Genomic DNA, 21,119 nt, shown 5'->3' with positions numbered 1-21,119 from the left:
ATAATGATGAATTGAAGGAAGTTAGGGACAGTGGATAAAGTGCTGGACCTGGAGTCAGGAACATCTGAGTTCAAATCCAATCTCAGGCACATAGTACCTGTATGACCCTGGGCAAATCACTTAACCTCTGCTGCCTCAGTTCCCTCCACTATAAAACGTGGATAATGATAGCAACTGCCTCCCAGCCCTAACACATAGGAGATGTTAAATAAATGCCTGTTTCCTTCCTTCGTTATCTGTTCAGATAACACAGTCATTGAATCATAAATGTTCTTAGATCTAAAAAGAGCGTAGGAGCATCTGGACAAACAAACTCTATTTTACAAGTAACCAAAAAAGGACAAAATGAACAGAATCAGGACTAGATCTCAGGTTCATTCAATCACTGGATTTCAGCCCTTTCTGCTGTTTTCTGTGTAGATTCTTGCTCTTTCCACATATCAAAATGCTTATCCCCTCATCAGCTTTAGCAATGAGCTAATTTTCAAAATCTGTTCTTTATCATATTTGAAGAGAGGATTTTACAATTTTATTTTTATGGCATTTTTGAAAACACTTGTAGCAAGTGGATGCTTTTGAAATGATTCAGTAGATTATAGAATGATGACTTGAAATGTGAGGAAGGAGAAATCATGATTTGACAGCGTTCTACCGTACAGGAAAATGAGATGAACCTTTGCTAATTCCCTTTAATTTTTTTTTTAAAAGCAACAATTATTGAGATTGCCTTTAAATATAAGTATTGGCTTCTAACCATGTCACTGAATATAGGATAAGTGAAGGTGTGCACTTACAGATTGGCTAATGAATGTGGGGCCAGTTGGGCATGACTTATCCAGAGACATAAGAACTTTCATCTCCAGTGAAGATTCTAGAATCAGACTAGCAGCTCCTGTAGCCTTCTTGGCAAGCAAGGACCCAATCATTCACCAAAGAGGCTTCTTTTTCAAGTTCTTGACTGGGAAGAAACCTCACATCCCCCTTCTCTGCATGCCTAGAAAGTTCCTTCTGATCCATTTTGATCAGACAGCCTGGTTTAAGAGAAAGAGCATTAGACATTCCATTATAAGACCTGAGTTCAGATTCTTACCCAGGCATTTAATGTCCAGGGTCTTCCATTTATTATTTGTTTAAAAAGGTGGGGGGTGAAAGACTTCTCAGGGTGAAGCCAAGATGGAGAAGTAACTAGGGAAGCAGCTTGCTGTTTCACCACAAAAATCCTCTCTGACCAAGAGTAAAATATTGCCACAAAACGAATACAGGAATGAAAGAACCACAAAGAGTCAGAGGGAAACAATGTTCAAAAAAGAAAAATCCAAAAGGTAGGCAGAGACCATCTGGGGAGCTAAGGTGAGAGGGAAGCAGAGCTAGCAGGGGGCAGAGTAGTGAGTGAAGAGCAAGCCAAGAGCAAACCACACTCCCCGCCATCCCACACATCTGCTCTTATAGGTTCCAAACTTAATCTCAAGCTAAGACAGACCCTGAGATCCTGCTGGTCAAAAAGAAGTCCAGACAAACTAACACTCCTTGAAATTGCAAACCTGTGGGGAAGTTCAGAGTTCCAGCCCAAGCAATCTGGGCTGAAGGGGACCAATCCACGTGAGCCCGAAGCAAGACCAGGAATCCCAGTCTGGGCATGGGGTGAGAACATAGTTCTCACAGGGGAGCCTCCCTGCAATCTTTTTGCCCAAAACTAAGGGTGGAGCTCCAGAACAGGGCAATCAAAGTGTGACTGATTCAATCAAAAACACCTTCAGACCAAAAACATGAACCTAAGCCTAGGACTAGAATCTGATCAGCACCTGACCTAATCAAGTTCATACTGAGATCAAAAGCTTACACCCAAGGCTGAGGAAAGTCTTTAAGCTATCAGCATCTCACGGGTCAATTGAAACAGCAGGGGGAGGAGACTCTCAGATCTTTCAGTGATCAGACCATCTGGTAAACTAGTAACAACCCAGAAAATAGGCCAAAAATAACATCAAGGAAGGATTGAAGTTTAAGAGGATACCCAAACTCCCCAGAAAAACAGAGCCTACCTCTGTTGAAATGAGAAAACAATCAAAAAAGCACCCAACTCTAAAGACTTTTTATGGAGACAGAGCAAGGTACAGACACAGAAGGGGGGACAGTGAAAGCAAAGGAAACACACCCAAAGTCCAAAAGAAAAACTTGAATTGGACACAGATTCTGGAAGAGCTAAAAAAAAAAGACTTCAAAAACCGAGTATTAGAGGTAGAAGAAAAGTGGGGAAGAGAAATGAAAGTAATGCAAGAATAAATGGACCAATTGAAAAAAGGAGAATTAAAAACTAACAGAGGAAAACCAGGCCTTAAAAATCAGAACTGACCATCTAGAAACTAATGATTTCATGAGAAATCAAGAAACAATAAAGCAGAATCAAAAGAATAGGGGGGGAAAAGGAAAACATCAAATATCTTATTGAAAAAACAACTGATCTAGAAAATAGGTTTAGGAGAGACAATCTAAGAATGATTGGATTACCTGAAAGCCATGATGAAGAAAAAAACCTTGGATATCATATTACAAGAAATAATCAAAGAAAACTGCCTAGAAATCCTTGAACAAGAAAATAAAATTGAAATTGAAAGAATTCACAGATCACCTCCAGAAAGAAATCATCAATTGACAACTTCCAGGAATATAATAGCCAAATTCAAGAGCCACCAAGCCAAGGAAAAAACACTTCAAGAAGCCAGAAAGAAACCATTCGAATATGATGGAGCTACAATCAGGATAACTCAGGACCTAGTGACTTCTACATTAAAGGATTGGAAGGCATGGAATTTGATATTCAGAAAGGTGAAAGATGTGGGTTTACAACCCAGAGTCACCTATCCAGCAAAATTGAGTATACTCTTTCAGGAGAAAATGGTCATTCAATAAGATAGAAGATTTCCAAGCATTCCAGAGGAATAAGCCAGACCTAAATAAAAAATTTGAAGGTAAATAAGAAAGAGAAAAGTTAAGGGACTCATTAAGTTAAAAATGTTTATATGTCTATATGGAAAGAGGATTTCTATAATTCTCAAAAATTACTCTCAATTGTAGAGAAGATAGAAAGAATTTACTCAGAAAGAGGGTGAAAAATAAGCCGATTATGATGATATGATATAAATGTAAATGTGATGATATAGAACAATATGTATGTATGATATGTGTGCATATGAAGGACATGTAAAAAATCAATCAAGGGCTGAAAGAAAGGATTGCACTGAGAGGAAAGGGGAGACATAGGATGGGGTAAATTATATAATATAAAGAAGCAAGAAAAAGAAGTACAAAGAGGGGAGGATAAGGGTGGTGACAGGCAATGCTTAAACTTTACTCTCTTTGTAATTGGATCAGAGAGGGGAAAACAAGTATACTCAACGGGGCATAGAATTCTATCTTACCCTACAGAGAAGAAGAAGGAGAACAAGGGAAGTGGGGGGGGGATAGAAGGAAGGGGGACCTAGGAGGGGTGACAAAAAGCAAAATCCTGGTGAGAAGGAATAGAGTGATGTAAAGGTAAAAAAAATTAAAGTTGGACTAAACATATGTGTGTGGCCGTATTTAATAATTTCAAGTCAAAATGACTTTTATAGCAGTTTATTTATAAAATGGGGGGGGAGTGAAAGTAGAGAAATGAGAAAGAGGACAGAGTAAGAAATCTAGTTAACATGCTATACTATTTGCTCAGGCCCTGGCTTTACTCTAGCAGGACTCCAGAAGCCCTAGCCAGAGGGCCTAGGGGTAAATTAAGCAAGGGTTCCAGCCACACGGCCTCCTTCTCCAAGATGGGGGAGGGGACCTCTCCAGATGCTAGTCCCTCCAAGAGCCAGGAAAGGAATCAGTCTTTTCACTCACTCAAGTGGTATTCCTAAAGGAAGATCCAAGAGTAGTTTCGAAAGAGCTAGTCACAGGAAATTGCAACTACTTTTTGTAAAGATTAAAATTTAGGGGAGAGGGGGAGACTGAGGCAGGTAGAAATTAGTTTCTCTCTGCAAGGAATATATATTTTTTAGAGGTTTATTAAAGGTTAAAGATTAAGAATATACAAGTAAGAAACATGTGCCTAGGCCAGAGGCCTAGACAAAATAACCTCACATCATGGAAGAGACGCCTCTGCTCCAAAAACGGAAGTCCAAAAAGCCCTAGCCCTTCAAAAGCCTTTGCTTAAATATCTTCTCGATCTCGGCCCAGGTGAGATTACAAGGCATTCTGGGGAAGTGGAGCAAAGGCTCATGGGGATTGTAGTCCTGTATTCGAGTCTATTTTTTACATCCCCCCGTGTGATCATTTGTGGAAAAATTAATTTTTTCCCAAAAGGATCATAAAAACATAATAAACTTAAAAGATTACAATAGTGTGAGGATAAGAGAAAAAAGAATAAAACCAATAATTTCTGAACACATTGACAAAAAGCCGTTAGGGGGCAGTCCCCTTTGGCATAAAAGTATACATACAAATAAATGTTCAATCAACCACACCCAAAGTTCAATTTTGTGCAACTTGTGGTCTGGAGGCTTCTTCATGGTGGCTTCTCCAACAGTTCAGTTCTGGATTCAGAGAGGTAGCATCTTCTTCACCTAAAATTCTTCTCAAAAGGAATTTAAACTTTGCAATTTAAATAATGATATTTTTTACATTCCCCCGTGTTGTGGGTGATTGAAAGATTCAGAATCAGTTAGGGATGCATGGCTGAGGTATGAGGTATATGAATCAATTGGCAAGAGATATTAAAAAGACACCAGAAAATCCAAAAGAAAAGAAAAATTTCTGGATGAAAATATAGACTATCAAAGTCTTATGTGTAAAAATTCCAAGTAGAAGAAAAATAAATCTATAACAGGTCCTTCAATCAGGGCCCAATCAAAATGATCTAAGTAATGATGCATTTACCCAGTCAGTGCCAGGACTACAGAAAGGTACCACACTATGAGAGGCAGAAAAGGGGACCAGATTATAGGAGCCAAGGTTTTGGGGATACTCATCTGTGAGTATCTTCAGAGTGAGTGTAGATACAAGGAAAGCCTATGTCTTAACACATGTTAAACATAGTAACCTTGAGTCTTCACACTAGGTTCAAGACCTTTGTATTGGCTTAGAAGTGCATCAATCCATCCTAGATTGGCCTTTCTTTGGCCCTATGAAATGGCTCTTGTGTGTATCTCTTGTCCTGGAATCAGACAGAATCATTAAGCAAAGTCCCATAATTTATTTAAATAATTAGTGGCATCATTTTTATAGTCACAAGCTTTTTGGGCATGCTCTGACAAATGTATCTTAAACTTAAAAATCAAAAGGTTAAAGAAAATCTTAATACTGGTGACATGTGCTTCAAATATAAAAAGGAGAGAAAAAATAATTAAAAAACTGAAAAAGTATATTGCACATGCAAGAAAAATATAATAATAAAAGACCTTTTAAAAAATTCAAAAATATAGCTTATAATCATTGACACTCAGTTAAGTGTCAGTTAAGAAAATATAAAATACAAGGCTTTCTCACCAAAAATGAGATCCATTTCCTCTTTGTATCCGGCCATGATCACTGTGAGTAGAAGGCAAATGAATTGAACAAGGTTAACAATTTTTTCATCTTTAAAAATACAGCAGTACCACTATGTAGTTACCAAAATCCCCAAAATTCTCAATAGCCCAATTAATTACAATAGCAAACAAACACACTTTCATATTTCACATAAGTTGCTGTGTGACATTTTTAAAACCTATGAATTGATGGACATTTGTCACAATTTTTACAACCGTAGCAATCTTTCAACCTTGGTAATGAACATATTTTTTTTTTTAAAACAAAGTAAAACTCATCTTGGGTTAAGAACATAATCAAGAAATCTATATATCATTCTGGTGCAAGTAAAGTAGTGAGCTGAAGAGTATAAATAAAGGGTGCTCCTTTTGGAGGCTTTTCCCAAGGGTACAAATGCCCTGAAATTAACTGCCCAACTTCCATTCACATGTGGGAAGGTTGGGGGTTATAAAATACATTTCACTTCAGCTACTAGAATGGGCCTTACCTCGTGGTAGGGGCAGGCAAAAATAACCAGACTGTTAAAAAAAATTCCAAAATCATATTTAAAAAACCCTTAAAATCAAATCATTTGAGGTATTTAGCACATGAAATTTTCCAAAGGTTGTGAATACAATTATAACCAGTTCTGAAGTCCATCTATCCTCAGCAAAATAGAAAAAAGCTGTTTTTTCATATATGGGCTTATTCACAACACTATTTGTTCAACACAGTTATAGGGGGAAAACAACAGAATTTTAAAACTCAGTACATTCAAAATAAATTCAATCAACCTTCAGTTCACAGAATAATATTCAATCCAGTAATATATGAACTTAAAATCACAAAGTTAAACCTTAAACAAAACAATGCAATAGAATACAGAGATGTTTATAAACCATTGGAGTTTGAAATGCCTTAGAATATAGCCTTTAGTCTCTTCAAAGTTCCTTGGGGGTTTTTTTGTTTGTTTGCTTGCTTTTAATTATCCATTTAAATGTCTATTGTCCGAAGGTAGAGTAGTAACGGCTAGGCTATGGGGTTCAAGGGATCCGTCCAGGGCCCCACAGCTGGGAAGCATCGGAGGCCAGATTTTAGCTAGAGACCTCCCGTCTCTGGGCCTGGCTTCCAGTTCGCTGGGCCACCCATTTTCCTCCCCAAAGTTAAAGTTGAATCTTTGGGCTGAGTCTGCTCCCAGACAGGCCGGTAAAATCAATGAAATGGCCAGAAGAGTCAAAAATCCTTTTAAACAGCCCATTGCTATTAAGTTTCTGTTTGAAAAGTCTGTTTCTTCTCTCTAGTCTTTTCTCTCTTTCCCCTCTCTGATCCCCCTGTGGCTAATACCCCCAGCCACGTGGAGGCTTAGCCTAAGGGAAAATTGCCCGGTCTCCTTTCCCTCTGGTCTCTCCCCTCCGCCCACGTGGCCAATACTGTTACCAGCTGGTCGCAATGAGTCCTCAGCAATCTGCTCCAAGGATCTGGGTGATGAGCCGGCTGGGGTCACGCTTGCTCGTGGGTCTGGGGCTGGGGTGATGAGCCGTCTGGGTGGGAGGCCAGTTGGGTGAGAGACAGACCGCCAGGGTGGGTCGGGCCGGGAGCCAGAGCGCAGCTCGGGCACCAGGTGAGAGGCCAGGAGCAGAAGCAGGAGCCAATCGAGATGGGCTTTTAAAAAAATTCTCTAGGCTAAAAAATTTTTTGAGAAGTTCTCATCCCTTCGTGGTTGCCAAAAACTGTAAAGATTAAAATTTAGGGGAGAGGGGGAGACTGAGGCAGGTAGAAATTAGTTTCTCTCTGCAAGGAATATATATTTTTTAGAGGTTTATTAAGGGTTAAAGATTAAGAATATACAAGTAAGAAACATGTGCCTAGGCCAGAGGCCTAGACAAAATAACCTCACATCATGGAAGAGACGCCTCTGCTCCAAAAACGGAAGTCCAAAAAGCCCTAGCCCTTCAAAAGCCTTTGCTTAAATATCTTCTCGATCTCGGCCCAGGTGAGATTACAAGGCATTCTGGGGAAGTGGAGCAAAGGCTCATGGGGATTGTAGTCCTGTATTCGAGTCTATTTTTTACATCTTAAAGACCCTTCTTTGCGTCACTTTCTGTGCCTTCCTTCAACTTTGTGTGGAGCAATTGCAGTTTTAGAATTTTCTTAGAACTGCCCAGGCAGTCGTTTCCGAGTTGTCACCCAGTTTAGCACATGAGTTGTGGATCTCCCCTCACTTAAGGAAATATGGGGGTGTATATGCTTCTGGTGTTTATATCTAAAAGTGCTGGGGAAAGCTAACCTATCTTCACAGTGAAAGAGAATACAGCAGGATCTAAGATGGAGGGCAATACACAGTAATCATAACATTTAATGTGAATTGGATGAAATCACCCATTAAACAGAAGCAGATAACAAAATGGATTAAAAACCAGAATCCTACTATGTTGTTTGTTACAAGAAACACATTTGAGGAAAGATAACACACACAGATTAACGGTAAAAGACTGGAGCAGACTATATCTTGCATCGTCTAAAGTAAAAAAAGGAGGAATAGCAATCATGATACCAGACAAATCCAAAGTAGAAATTGATCTGATCAAAAGAGATAAGGAAGGAAATTACATTTTGTTAAAAGGTATTATAAACAATGAAGTAATATCATTACTAAACATCTATGCATCAAATGGTATAGTATCTAGATTTCTGTAGGAAAAATTGAAGGAGCTCAAGGAGGAAATAGATAGTAAGACCATATTAGTAAGGGATCTTAACCTTCCCCTCTCAGAACTAGATAAATTGAACAAAAAAAATAAATAAAAAAGAAGGGAAGTAAATGAAATGCTAGAAAAATTAGAGTTAATAGATATCTGGAGAAAATTGAACAGTGATAAAAAGGAATTTACCTTCTCAGCAGTGCATGGTACATATACAAGGATTAACCATATACTAGGGCATAGAAATATTGCAAACAAATGCAGAAAAGCAGAAATAATAAATGCCACATTTTCAATCATAATGCAATAAAAATTATAATTAACATGCATCCATGGAAAGGCAAATTTAAAGTTAATTGGAAATTAAATAATCTAATTTTTCAAAACAGGTGGGTCAAAGAAGAAATCATAGAAACAATTACAAACTTCATTAAAGAGAATGACAATGAGGAGACATTATATCAAAATCTATGGGATACAGCCAAAGCAAGGGAAAAATTTTTATTGGTGAGTGCCCATACCAACAAAATAGAGAGGGAAGAGATCAATGAATTGGGCTTGCAACTTAAAAATTAGAAAAAGAACAAATTAAAAATCCCCATATAAAGACTAAATTGGAAATCCTAAAAAATTAAAGGAGAAATTAATAAAATTGAAAGTAATAGAACTATTGAACTAATAAATAAGACTAGGAGCTGATACTTTGGGGGGAAAAAACAAATAATATAAAGTAGTGGTGATTCTAATAAAAAAAGAAAGATGAAAATCAAATTAACAGTATCAAAGATGAAAGGGGCAATGTCACCTCTAATGAAGAGGAAATTAAGGCAATTATTAAGAAATACTTTGCTCGATTACATGGAAATAAATATGACAATCTAGGTGAAATGGGTGAATATTTACAAAAATATAAATTGCCCATATTTTAAAAAGAGGAAATAGAATTTTTAAACAATCCCATCTCAGAAAAAGAAAATGAACAAGCCATCAAGTAACTTCCTAAGAAAAAATCCTCAGGGCCAGATGGATTCACAAGTGAATTCTATCAAACTTTTAAACAACAACTAATCCCAATATTGTACAAATTGTTTGACAAAATAATCAAAGAAAGAGTTTTACCAAATTCCTTTTATGACACAAATATGGTACTAATTCCAAAGCCAGGCAGACCAAAAACTGAGAAAGAAAACTACAGACCAGTCTCCTTAATGAATATAGATGCAAAAATCTTAAATAGAATACTAGCAAAAAGACTCCAGCAAGTGATCATGAGGATTATTCACTATGATCAAGTGGGATTTATACTAGGAATGCAAGGATGGTTTAATATTATGAAAACTATTCACATAATTGACCATATCAATAATCAAACCAACAGAAATCATGATTATCTCAATAGATATGCATTCAAAAAGCCTTTGACAAAATATAACACCCATTCCTATTGAAGACACCAGAAAGTACAGGAATAGAAGGGCCCTTCCTCAAAATAATAAACAGTTTATATTTAAAACCATCAGCAAACATCATCTGCAATGGGGATAAACTAGAAGCCTTCCCAATAAGATCAGGAGTGAAGCAAGGATGCCCATTATCACCTCTTTTATTCAATCGAGTACTAGAAGTGCTAGCAGTAGCTAGTACAATAGATAGTGGAAATTGGGGAAGATTTCAGCAGAGTAAAGCTTAAGCAGCTTTAGAAGAGGGAAGACTATCATTTATTTATTAACCTTTCCCCTTATTATAAATCTTCCCTGATTTCCACCATCTATTACACTAGGCTGAATCCAGCCAAAGGAAGCCATTTTCTTGGCCATGGTATCACTACACTTTCATGGGCAGCATTGTAAACCTATCTGTAAATACATGATAGGAGAATAATAAAACGTGTGACTGAAATTTAATTCAACAAGTATCTGTTGAGCATTTGCCTGCTACCAGGCCCTGTACTAGGTGCTGAGGGGGGGACAAAGATGAATAGAACCATAATTCCACATGTATGAGCTTCCCAAATTGCAGCGGCACAAGATGAGTTCCCAAATAACAAGACAGAGTGTAAGTCCCAGAAGGAAGCAGCCGCAGAGGCCAGTGAGCACTAAGCATTCTTTCTCCAGGAGCAAACCTTTATCTGCTCCCACATCCCATCTCCTCACTCATTGGCCTTGACCTTTAGTTGGGCTACTTCCTATCTGCTGGTTCTTCCCTGAGCCTTGCCTAGGTAGCAGGATTCCTCATTTTCCTTGTTGTGGAGCCCAAACTCTCTAGTCCTTATATACACACAGGAACACACAGGGGCTCAGGACTTTTACCACCTGGCATGGAAGATAATCTCTTTTTATTTTGTAATCCAGGATTTTGTTAATGACATTAATCAATCCACTGAGTTCTTTAGAGTTTCTAAGAGTTACTCAAGAATGAGTTGAAAGAACAGAGGAGGCATCAGATGGGTGACTTTGAATAAATCTTCCCCTCTCTCCACCTCAATTTTCTCATCCTCCAAAGGAGTTGGACAGGAATCAAATTAATCCAGTAAGCATTTAGTAAGTACCTACTGTTTGCAAGGCATCTGCCAGGGACTGGAGATATGGGCAAGACCATTTTAGGGGATTCTTTCAGGTTATCAAATTCAATTATGCCTTCCATGAATTTATTATGCTCCCAGCTCAGAATCCAAGACCCATCCCTTAATCTAAGGCTTTCTCTTTCCCCCCTCAGTTACTGAATAAACATTTCTTAAGTACATATTGTGTATACTTTATTCTACTACATTGGAGGTAGTAACAATAATAATAGCTAAAATGTGCATAGCACTTATTACGTATCAGACATTGTGCTGAGAACTTTATAGCTATTATCTCATTTGATCTTCAAAACTACCTTGAGAGGTAGGTGATATTATTATCATCCCTATTTTACCGATGAGGAAACTGAGGCAACCAAGTTAATTGACTTGTCTTGGGCCACCCAGTTAAATATTTGAGGTGGGATTTGAACTTGGGACGCCCAGATTCCAGGTTCTAGAATACCTCACAGGAAGAAATGGTCTTTCCCCTCGAGGAATTCCAGTGTAGTTGGGAATAACCAACATAAACAAACATGAAAGAAATTTAGGAACCTTTGCGAATAAATAGGAAAAAGGAATTGATATATAGCACAAGCTACATATTATATATAAATAGGATCAATGAGTGACAGGGGAGGTGAGATAGATTAGTAAAATGGTACTTCCTGGACGAAGTCTGTTTTAAGCTGGATACAAAGGGAAAGGAGGATCATGGATGGACATGGTGAGAAAGGGTAGGCGTCTGAAGGGATGGAAATTGAGTTATATATCCTAGGAGTATTTGGGTTCTGTGAAGAGGTTAATTATGATTTCCTCAAGGGCAAGAACTAGGCCTTAAATTTCTTTGAATTGTATTGCTAATACCTAGCAGAGTAGCCTCCCTATTAATTGAAGTACTTTAAATTATGGTCATGGGTGATAACTGTGGAATTCTATCCTCTTCTTTTTAAGCAAGCCATTTTGTATATGAAGACCTATATCTTCCATTCACTTACCAATGAGGAAGTGAGGTCTAAAGAAATGGAAAAATTTCTTTGTATAAAAGCTTTCATTACACTTAGACATTCAGGTCTATTTTTGTGGCATTGACATTTCATTTAAAACAATCCTGTCACTACAGTTATTACACAGAGAGGTTCCCTTACAAAATTCCCCACAGAAGGAGTTAGTCCTTTTATTTAATACTTCCATGCTGCATTGATTCTATAAACTTATGCCCATCTATTCGTCATTGGAGGGTCTGTCGCTTCATTGGGATGGGCGTGCCCACCACCGCATACAGCTTAGAGCCCTCCTGTGGCGTAGGACGCTATGGCTAAAAAAGCCCTCACCCTGACATCCGCCAAGTGATAGGCGCCGAGCCTTCGCTCCCAGAGCCCTCTGGAGACGGTCGTCATCGGCGGCTGCCCGTGCGACTCCGTGCCCTGTTTGTACGGCCTTCGAGAATTCGCGGCACTGGGAGATGTCAAAATAAGACTGAAGGAGAGGATAACCTCAAACACTGGAGTAGGCAAGGTGTCGAGGTCACGGAACCTACTTCCTGTCCACAGGGAGGACATTTTGAGTATCGGCCGTTTCATATCCTAATTCACCACGTCCGGCAGGAAAGTGTTCACTTGACGACGGCTCTCGGACAGTTCAGGTTCTACCTTGTGTTCTAAGATAGGAACGTTCGTTGTGGCCCGTCCCATTTCAGGAAGTCGGCATAACTTCCTGAAAAGTTGCCGGGAAATGCCCTAAGAAACCCTGTTTGCATGCATTATTCAAGGGGAATCTGCAGTCAATCTTTTTAAATTATTTTTTCAAAGTCACCAAGTGTCTTTAATGATCTTTTCTGAGTTCAGACATTTCTCCATCAAGCCTTCTTCTAACTAGGAGAGTGGCAGCCCTCTAACACCCAGGCTACGCTTTCAGTTCCTGCCTGGGGCTGTTGTCCCAGAGCCCTTCCTTCACCTGGTGGTGTGCTGTAGCGGGGAAAGGGGGGGGAGGCCCGACCTTCCTTCCCATGCTGAGGAGGGCGGCTCAAAGCACACATTCGACACACGGTAGCTTCACGCACAGACAGAACAAGGCCACCGATTTATAGATGATCCATCGCTGTGCAGGGCTCAGGATTACACGGATCCATCGTAGCCCCCATCCAAGAAAGATGCCAGACAAACGCACCGCGCCGCCCTGAAAGAGCGTTACAGGGGCACGCTCTCTGCTCTTCTCCCCAACTGGAATGGCACAAAGAATCCTCCTTCCCTGCCGTCACCCCCTCCCAGTGCCCCCAGCCTCAGAGTGTGTGCGTGTGTGTGTGCGTGTGTGTGTGTGTGCGTGTGTGTGTGTGCGCGCACGTGACAGCTGGAGAGACCCAGCCAGGCACGTGGGAAAGCCGAAGATGCCGAAAGAGCTCACTCTCGACCTGTGATTTCGACCGGACTTAAAACAGACGTCGATCCTAGCTGGCAGGGCCCTCTCTCCACGGGGACGCCCATGGACAAGGCAGCCGCCGTGTTTGGCCACCGGATGCAGAAATGCGGCTTCTTTCCGCAGAAGACGCTCGCCAGTCCCTCGACTCTGGCTTGGCTCTCGAGGGCCGAGCTTTGAATCGCTGCCCGTGTGTTCTTGGAGGGAGCAAGAAGTCCCGGAGCATCGTCGTGCACTTTCCAGTCATTGTTGGGAGAGTGGAAGACGGTGCTGGGCCTCCGCTTCGAAATCACCGGTTTGTTTGGGGTTTTTTTGTTTTTTAATCCACATTTTCTGTTTTGACGTCACGCCGTTCTGATTCTCTTCATTAGCCTACATTTGGGTACGGCTTGTTGGCTCAAGTGAGAGTGTGTGTGTGTGTTTCTGTGTGCGTGTGCACATGTGTGTGTGTATTGAAAGAACAAATGGTCACAGACTTTTGGTGAAACCTGAAACATTCTCCCTCTCATTATATCTAAGGTTCCGCCCCTGTTTCTGCTGGCTCGGGCTCGCTCTCTTGGGTTAGAGTCCGCTTTCTATTGGCTTCCCCCAGCCGGCACAAAGATGGCATAAAGAAAAACTGCGCCCTGTGTCTCCCACTTACATTCCCTCCTGGAGCCCCAAAAAGGCCCCGTCAGTGGGCTCTGTGCCCGTGAGAGGTGCCTGGGTGGCCTCTGCCTCCCCAGGAGGCCCTCTGCAGCCTGGGTGGCCTCTGCCTCGCCTCCCTGGGATTGTGGGCTGGAAATCCTTAGAACAGCCCACGAGGGCCGGGACCTGGCTGAGTGGCCGTCCCGACGCCCTTGTGTCGTGCCAGGTGCATGGAAGGGCTTGATGCCGTTTTGTGGCGGGGACGATGCCCGTGGAGAGTGTGTTCTGGGGAGCGGAATCCTCCTCACGGGCTCCGCCGCCTCCTCTCCGCCCTCCCTCTTCCCACAGGGGCCGTTTGCTGCCGATGGAGTCCTGAAGGCCCCTCAGCCAGCCTCCCTTCCCCACTGCCAGACGCAGTATCCCGGCAGCCCCCCGAAAAATCAAGAGTGGGAGTTCGGCTGCTGCACTCCAAACGGCACTTTATTGAAGCCAAACGGCCCCACCTCGGACCAGACGGCAGAGCCGCGCTGGCCTTGCCCTGCCCCTGGTCCCCGTGTTTGGCAGAGGTCAGGGTCCGAGGGGCTGGGGCCTGTTTCCCCCGAGCAGAGACTCCAGAGGCAGAGGAGGCAGAGGGCCAGACTCATGATTCGTCAGTCCTATCTGGTTCTTTTGGGCTTTGTATCCGTTTTCCTAAAACCTCATTAGGAGTGGCTTCCCCTCCCCCGAATCGTTTGCTTCAAGCGTGTTCCCGACAGCTCGCTCAGACACGCGGGGATTGCAACTCTTCTGAATGTCGTCAGTGGACACATCCTGTGTCTGGCCATCCAGGTCCCTACTGGCAGCAAGAAAACCCGGAGTTACGGTCCCAGAAACCATGTGAGCGGGAGGCAGGCGCAGGCGCAGAGCCACGGCTCATCGGAGACCAGCTGCAGGCAGAGCTTCCAGAGTGGCCTCATGAATCCCGGCTGTCCATCCCAGAGATCTCCGTGCCCAAGAGCACGCCATCCTGGGACAGGAACCGCCTTCTCAGGAAGAATCTGAAACCAACACAGATGAGCATGAGTCTGCACGCCCTCCTTCCACAGAAACTGTCAGAGAACATGTTACAGACAAAAGAGTGTTTGGCATAAACTGTGACTGCGAAAATATGGTTTTAAATTAAAAATATAGTGGTCGCCATGGGAAAATTCCCAAATATTAAATATACCCAAGTCAGCTGGCTTTTATAGAGATTTTAATTAATAGACCAGCCTAGGCTTTAAGCCTTAAGAGAGACCAGTCAGTCTTTAATCACTTACCACAAGATCCTTCCAAGCAAAAATCTAGTGTTCAGAGAGACACTCCAGTTTAGCTCAGGAAGCTCCACTTCAACTTCCAGGGCTGCATTCCCCTTCAGAGGCCTTCTGGCCTCCTTTTTTTTTTTTATATATATATATATTTTATTTGATCATTTCCAAGCATTATTCGTTAAAGACATAGATCATTTTCTTTTCCTCCCCCCCACCCCCCATAGCCGACGCGTAAGTCCACTGGGCATTAGATGTTTTCTTGATTTGAACCCATTGCTTTGTTGATAGTATTTGCATTAGAGTGTTCATTTAAAGTCTATCCTCTGTCATGTCCCCTCAACCTCTGTATTCAGGCAGTTGCTTTTTCTCGGTGTTTCCACTCCCATAGTTTATCCTTTGCTTATGAATGGTGTTTTTTTCTCCTGGATCCCTGCAAGTTGTTCAGGGACATTACACCGCCACTAACAGAGAAGTCCATTACGTTCGATTATACTACAATGTATTAGTCTCTGTGTACAATGTTCTCCTGGTTCTGCTCCTCTCGCTCTGCATCACTTCCTGGAGGTTGTTCCAGTCTCCATGGAACTTCTCCACTTTATTATTCCTTTGAGCACAATAGTATTCCATCACCAACATATACCACAGTTTGTTCAGCCATTCCCCAATTGGTGGGCATCCCCTCGTTTTCCAGTTTTGGGCCACCACAAAGAGCGCAGCTATGAATATTGGCCTCCTTTTAAAGAGAATTTTCTCCTATGTTACCTCCCCTAAGTTTTCACATCTACCAGTCACAGTAGACATTTTCACAGGACTGACCATTCTTAATTCACGCCTTCTTTAGTTCTCAACTTCTCTGGGTAGACTAAAACTTCACACCTCTTTTGTTAAGCTTGTCCCTTGCAAGTTTGCAAGTTGCCTGACCTTTTAGTGATTAATTTGACCTTTTATAGGTACTTAGCACCTTTTTGTATTAGATCTAAAAATAGACCTGGTGTAAGGGCTTTTGCCTCACTATAAGTATGAGTTAAGTACTTTTTCATTGTTCAGTAAGGAGTTTACAACTTTATCTTCCCCTAAAGTATGCTTAAGTATGGGTGGAGTAAGGTTAGAGTTCTCACATTCCTGATCAAGTACTTTCATTGTTTAAAATGGGGAATGATCTTAACCAAATGTTCTAAGGTAGAGTCTGAGAATTTTTAACATTCACAAGTCTGAGAAATTTTAAGATTCACAAACAGGAGGTGGACAACATCCAAGAGCCTCCTGAAGGCCTCGGTGTCCTGTGGCTGGTCCCACTCCTGGGCTTGAGAATCAAGAGTAAAACCGTCTCTCTGGGTTCTGAGCCGGATTGGAGAGGTCGAAACCGGTTTTCACAATAATGCAAAAACATTCTTTGCCTCATAAAATAGTCTTCCCTTTCCCAACTGCCTATCTGTGAGCCTCGATTTTATTCAGGCCATTCAATAAAAACAACAGATTACAACAGATTGGATGCAGACGCAGATAGGAGAACTCAGCTGTCTTCTATTAAACCAAACGTTAAAATGATTTGGAAAAAAATATGCAAAATGGAACCCCACAAGGCACTACATTTTTAGCTATTTTTCACAAAAATAATGTCATTTCAATGAATCCACATTGTATAAATGTTATCAGCTTGTTTCAAATTCATCGATAAATAACAATAGATATAATTCACAAGCACAAAAGTTCTTCGATGTCCTTCTTTCTGGATGGTCACTTCTGCCCTGTCTTGGGTCTCCTCCTACCTCTCTGGCTGCTGCTCCTCCATCTCCTTTGTGGAATCTCACCGTCTGGACCCGTCTCCTCTGCCTTTCTACTGGGTCCCGGGGAGATCTCTCATCAGCTCCCGCGGCTCCCTCTCTGGGCTGAGGATCCTCCGATCCTCTTGGGCAGCCCCAACCTTTCTGCCCCTGTCCACACGGCACTCTGTGGCTCCCGCCACCTTTGGCTCGCCCTCAGTGTCTCCGAGGCCGGGATGCACATCCAGACACGTGACCACAATATCGGTGATAGAATTGGGGTCTTTTGTCTTTCAGGAAATATCCAGGATGTCATATTACAGGAGAATTTGGAGAAGGAAGACGAGATCCTGGTGTCTCTAGCAGGACTAAAGCAGGTACGTGCTTGTAACGGGGGAGCTTTCCTGTTTTACGGCCGCTCCGGAGCCCGGTGTACACGGCCCCAGGATGCCTCCCCTCCTTGCGGCCCCCAGAGCCTCACCAGCCCCTCCCCTGCTCCTCGCGGGCTCACTCTCTCCTCCCAGGCTGCCGGCCTTTCCCAGTGTTGCAGCCTCTCTTTGGTCTCCTCCCCCGCCTTTGGCTCTTCCAAGACGGGTGCCCGCAGCCGTCTTTGTCCCCACCGCCGGGTGGTCTCTGACGCGCCCATCCAGGCCGCGTGTCTGTAGACCGTCCTGGGGCCCGGCTGCGGTCCCGGCCTTGCTCCTCGCAGGGGGCCGAGGTCAGGCGCGGCCGGCCAGGCTGCTGAGTCTTTCCCTGCGCGCGGCGTCGGCCTCCTCTGAAGCGGGCTTCAAGGAGAAAGCAAAGGGCCTGTGAGGCGTCGGGCCACGGCGCCCGCTTTAACCCTCCTCTCCTCTCCTCCTCCACAGATCAAAGACATCCTCAAAGGCTCCCTGCGCTTCAACCAGAGCCAGCTGGAGGCCGAGGAGAACGCGCAGATCACCATCGCCGACGACCACTACTGCTCCAGCGCTCAGAGCAAGGCCTCGGCGGGCGGCCCCGCGTGGAAGCCGCCGCTGCCGGCGCCCCAGCAGGTACGGGAGGCTTGCTGACGCCCCTCTGCCCCGCACGCGGAGGATAAAGATGTCGCGTAAACCTCCGTCTGCTGCTGCTGTTCCGCCGGCCTCCCTGGGTGCCGGCCGCTCCCTCGGAGTCCGCCTGCCGGGCGCCTGCCCGCTGCTTCGGGGCGTCCTGCGCTCCTCTGGTCTAGGTCTACAAAGGGAGGGAGGAACGAGCGCTCCTCGGAGCCGGGCCCTGAAGGATGGCAGGAATTCCTCCGGGAGAGGCGGGTCAGCCCAGGGAAGAAGGGCAGGAAGAGCCACGGCCACGGAGGCAGGGAAGGGCCGGGGAGCACAGGGAACATGACCTGGCTCAGTGACCCCCGGGGGAACAGGAGCTCGGAGGGCCGGGAGTGTCCAGAGAAGCAGGTCAGCCGGCAGCGGAGAGCCAGGGGGTCCCGGAGCGGGAGCGGATCAGATCCACCAACACGAAAGAGGGCCATTTTATTTCCGAGTCATCTTGGGGGTCAGCGCGAGCTCGGTCTGTACATTGGATGTGTTTGTGGCAGTTATTGAGGAAAAGAATCCAAAGACGTTGACCCAACGCCGGCTTTCTTTTTCCCTCTGAAAGGTGTTTCGGTTCCCTGTGTGGGCAGCCTGGCACACCGTGCAGGGTCTATACATTCCCCTGGTCCAGCTTTAAAGGAAGCCCGAGTGTCTGCCGTGCTGAATGGGAGCGGGGGGAGCCTGCAAGAATCCAGCACCCCTTTGGAAACCTAAATGAATCCCGCCTGCTCTGGCTGCCCCAATTCCTGGGCCCAGAGAACATGATTAAAGTAGGCTTTCCTGGCGTGGAAGGGTGCCCCTGGCGTTGGTCCTGGCACAGAATAACTTTGCTTTTGAATTCAATGTGATTTTTAGCTTTAGCATATAAGCATATTGCCTAAAGTGATTTCTACAATAACCTGTTTTTCATATTTTAAGATATCTCATCCGTGTTCCGCAACGGCAACCTATTTATTGTTTATTATTTCCTTTTTATCTGGCTTAAATTTCTCTCTGTAATTTCTTCCCCATTCGACTGTAAACTCCTTGAGGGCAGGACCTGTCTTGTTCCATTGAGTGTCTGCAGCCTTTAGTGCAGGACCTGGTGCACAGTCGGGTTATGGACAGTCATGGTTTATGGACAGGCCGATCCCCCGATTCTGTCCGCTGGTGCTTCCTGCTTCCAGCCTGTCAGAGGCATTTGTTACCTCCGAGGCGCAGACACGGCCGTCTCGTGTGCCCAAATGATGCAGCCATTGACAGCGGCGCCACATCTGACGAGCTTCAGCGCCAAGCCGTGTCAGCAGGCAGCAGCTGTCACCAGAATGACTCACCCTGGGACAGACTTTTCTCTTTCTGCCCTGTGGCTGCACTTGGTTCCTGCTCCCTTTCCTTGCTGGGGCTCCCAAAAGAGGTGCAGGATGGGAGTCCTCTGCCTCACCTACTCCCCCAAGGCCTTCGGTCTGTTGGTCAGGGCAGCTGGGGAGAACGATGAGTGGTGTCAGGATTATATATGAACAGACACTGGTGGTCCTTTGAGGTAAATGATGGTCTAGAGGAGCTTGTTGTGACGGAGGAAGGCGTAGAATGGTAGCCTTGATGGGATGACTCCTACTCTCTCTCCCTCTTACGCTCCCCTGTTATAAGAGGGTGAGGGAGATGAAGGAAAGTCTCCCCTATCTGGTGTAAAAAGGGGTACCCCAGATTCCCTGGCACGAGGAGGTCAAGGGGGTAAGCCTGCCCCAGGCTTCAGACTCCGCAGGGGAGGGATCTTGGTTTGCCCTCTGTTATGGCTGAACTGCAGCCACTTGAATAAATCTGACTGCGGACGATATTACTGAATAGACAAACACCATGAGGAAAGATGGGGAATTGGGTTGTGGAATTGGAGGAGTCCTGGGGCTCTGGGAGCTGTCGAGCTACCCAGAGCTTCTCCTCCCCTTCCCACTCTGCTCTCACTCCTAACATAATACCAAGGGGCCCAGGAATAATCAGAGCAGATGCAGAAGGCCAAGGGGAGAGACTTGACACTCCGGTTGGATGTTCTCAGAGGAGCAGTGTGGCTGCAACGCTTCGCAGGCGTAGTCTTGGGGCTGGTCACAGATGAGTCCTCAAGCGACTCTTGGCAAGATCTCCAGCCAGGAAGATGCTTCCTGCCTCTTCAAGACCTCCGTTCAAAAGCCCAGAATTCTTCTCAGAGCTCCCCTACATCCCTTCTTCTCTCCCAGAATCCTCTGCTACCAACGGTCTTTGCTGTCAATCATCTCTTCTTTCAATGTTCCATCTTTCCCTTTGCAACCTGCCCTTACAGTGGGGAGAGCTGGACAGACAGACAGACAGACAGACAGACAGTCAAGGAGAGGATAGATCAGACTGGATGGATAGATAGACAAGCCAGGTAGACAGATGGATGGATTGTAATATAATTGGTTTCCTACGTGTTTTATTCTAACATGTAAGGCTGGCTCACAACTGAACATCCCAGGGTAGACCTTCCCCTCCATCATGACTGAAATGTCGCCGGCTCCTCTCCACACTGACAGTGTGGTCGTCTCTGACAACAGAAGCTGCAGCGTAGGGACCCATCTACACTGGCAGAGCAGCTTCCATGGAGGAAATGTCAGGGCCAGATGGGGAAAAATGGAAACCTATAAACCTTCCCATTATTTTATAAGAAAAAAAAAAGGATCAGTGACATTTCTACCCTAGAAATATTCCAAGAACCTAATTCCCTTTAGTTTCGGTTAAGGTGCCAGGAGATGTTTGAGAATCTGAAGCCGGGCCCTTCGCACGGGGTCTACAAACCCTCCCGGAGACCCGCATGTACATCATGGTGTCTGCGGCCTTGGATGGGGAAACCCCATCTTTATTTCAGCAGAATGGGTTTCCTTTGTCGTCCTCCAGGCTCCAGGTTTGATTTTGTACATTTAAGGCGTTCTGAGCAGCCTGTGGATTTTATTTTAATTTTTATACTTCTCTGTTGTCTGTACTAGCTCTAACATGCAGGGATTCTGTGCTGCCTCCTACACTTCACCAGAAAAACGGTGGCGAAGTGAGAGTGTAGGACGTGCACTGCCAATCTAGAGCGCCGTGTAAATGAGGCTAGAATGGTGTCTGTCTCTGGAGTCCTCTGAGTAGGAAGGGCCCCACCCAAAGGAGGAGCCGGCCCTTGGGGGGCCTGAATCGGG

The 21,119-nt window shown here is 44.2% G+C and overlaps 1 protein-coding gene across 33 annotated transcripts in view; it reads left to right on the top strand.

The window, feature by feature from the left end:
* TBC1D5 (TBC1 domain family member 5) overlaps positions 1–21,119 on the top strand; it is a 682,585-nt gene that overhangs the window by 658,744 nt on the left and 2,722 nt on the right. For all 33 annotated transcript variants that reach the window (XM_016426458.2, XM_007505143.3, XM_056800296.1 and 30 more), the window contains 2 exons: positions 17,189–17,268; positions 17,758–17,922. In XM_016426458.2, the coding sequence (XP_016281944.2) occupies positions 17,189–17,268; positions 17,758–17,922 (245 nt within the window). The remainder of the gene's footprint in view (positions 1–17,188; positions 17,269–17,757; positions 17,923–21,119) is intronic.

The sequence above is a fragment of the Monodelphis domestica genome, chromosome 5, assembly GCF_027887165.1.
Source record: "Monodelphis domestica isolate mMonDom1 chromosome 5, mMonDom1.pri, whole genome shotgun sequence".
NCBI lineage: Eukaryota > Metazoa > Chordata > Mammalia > Didelphimorphia > Didelphidae > Monodelphis > Monodelphis domestica.
This window is presented reverse-complemented; position numbering and strand designations above follow the sequence as displayed.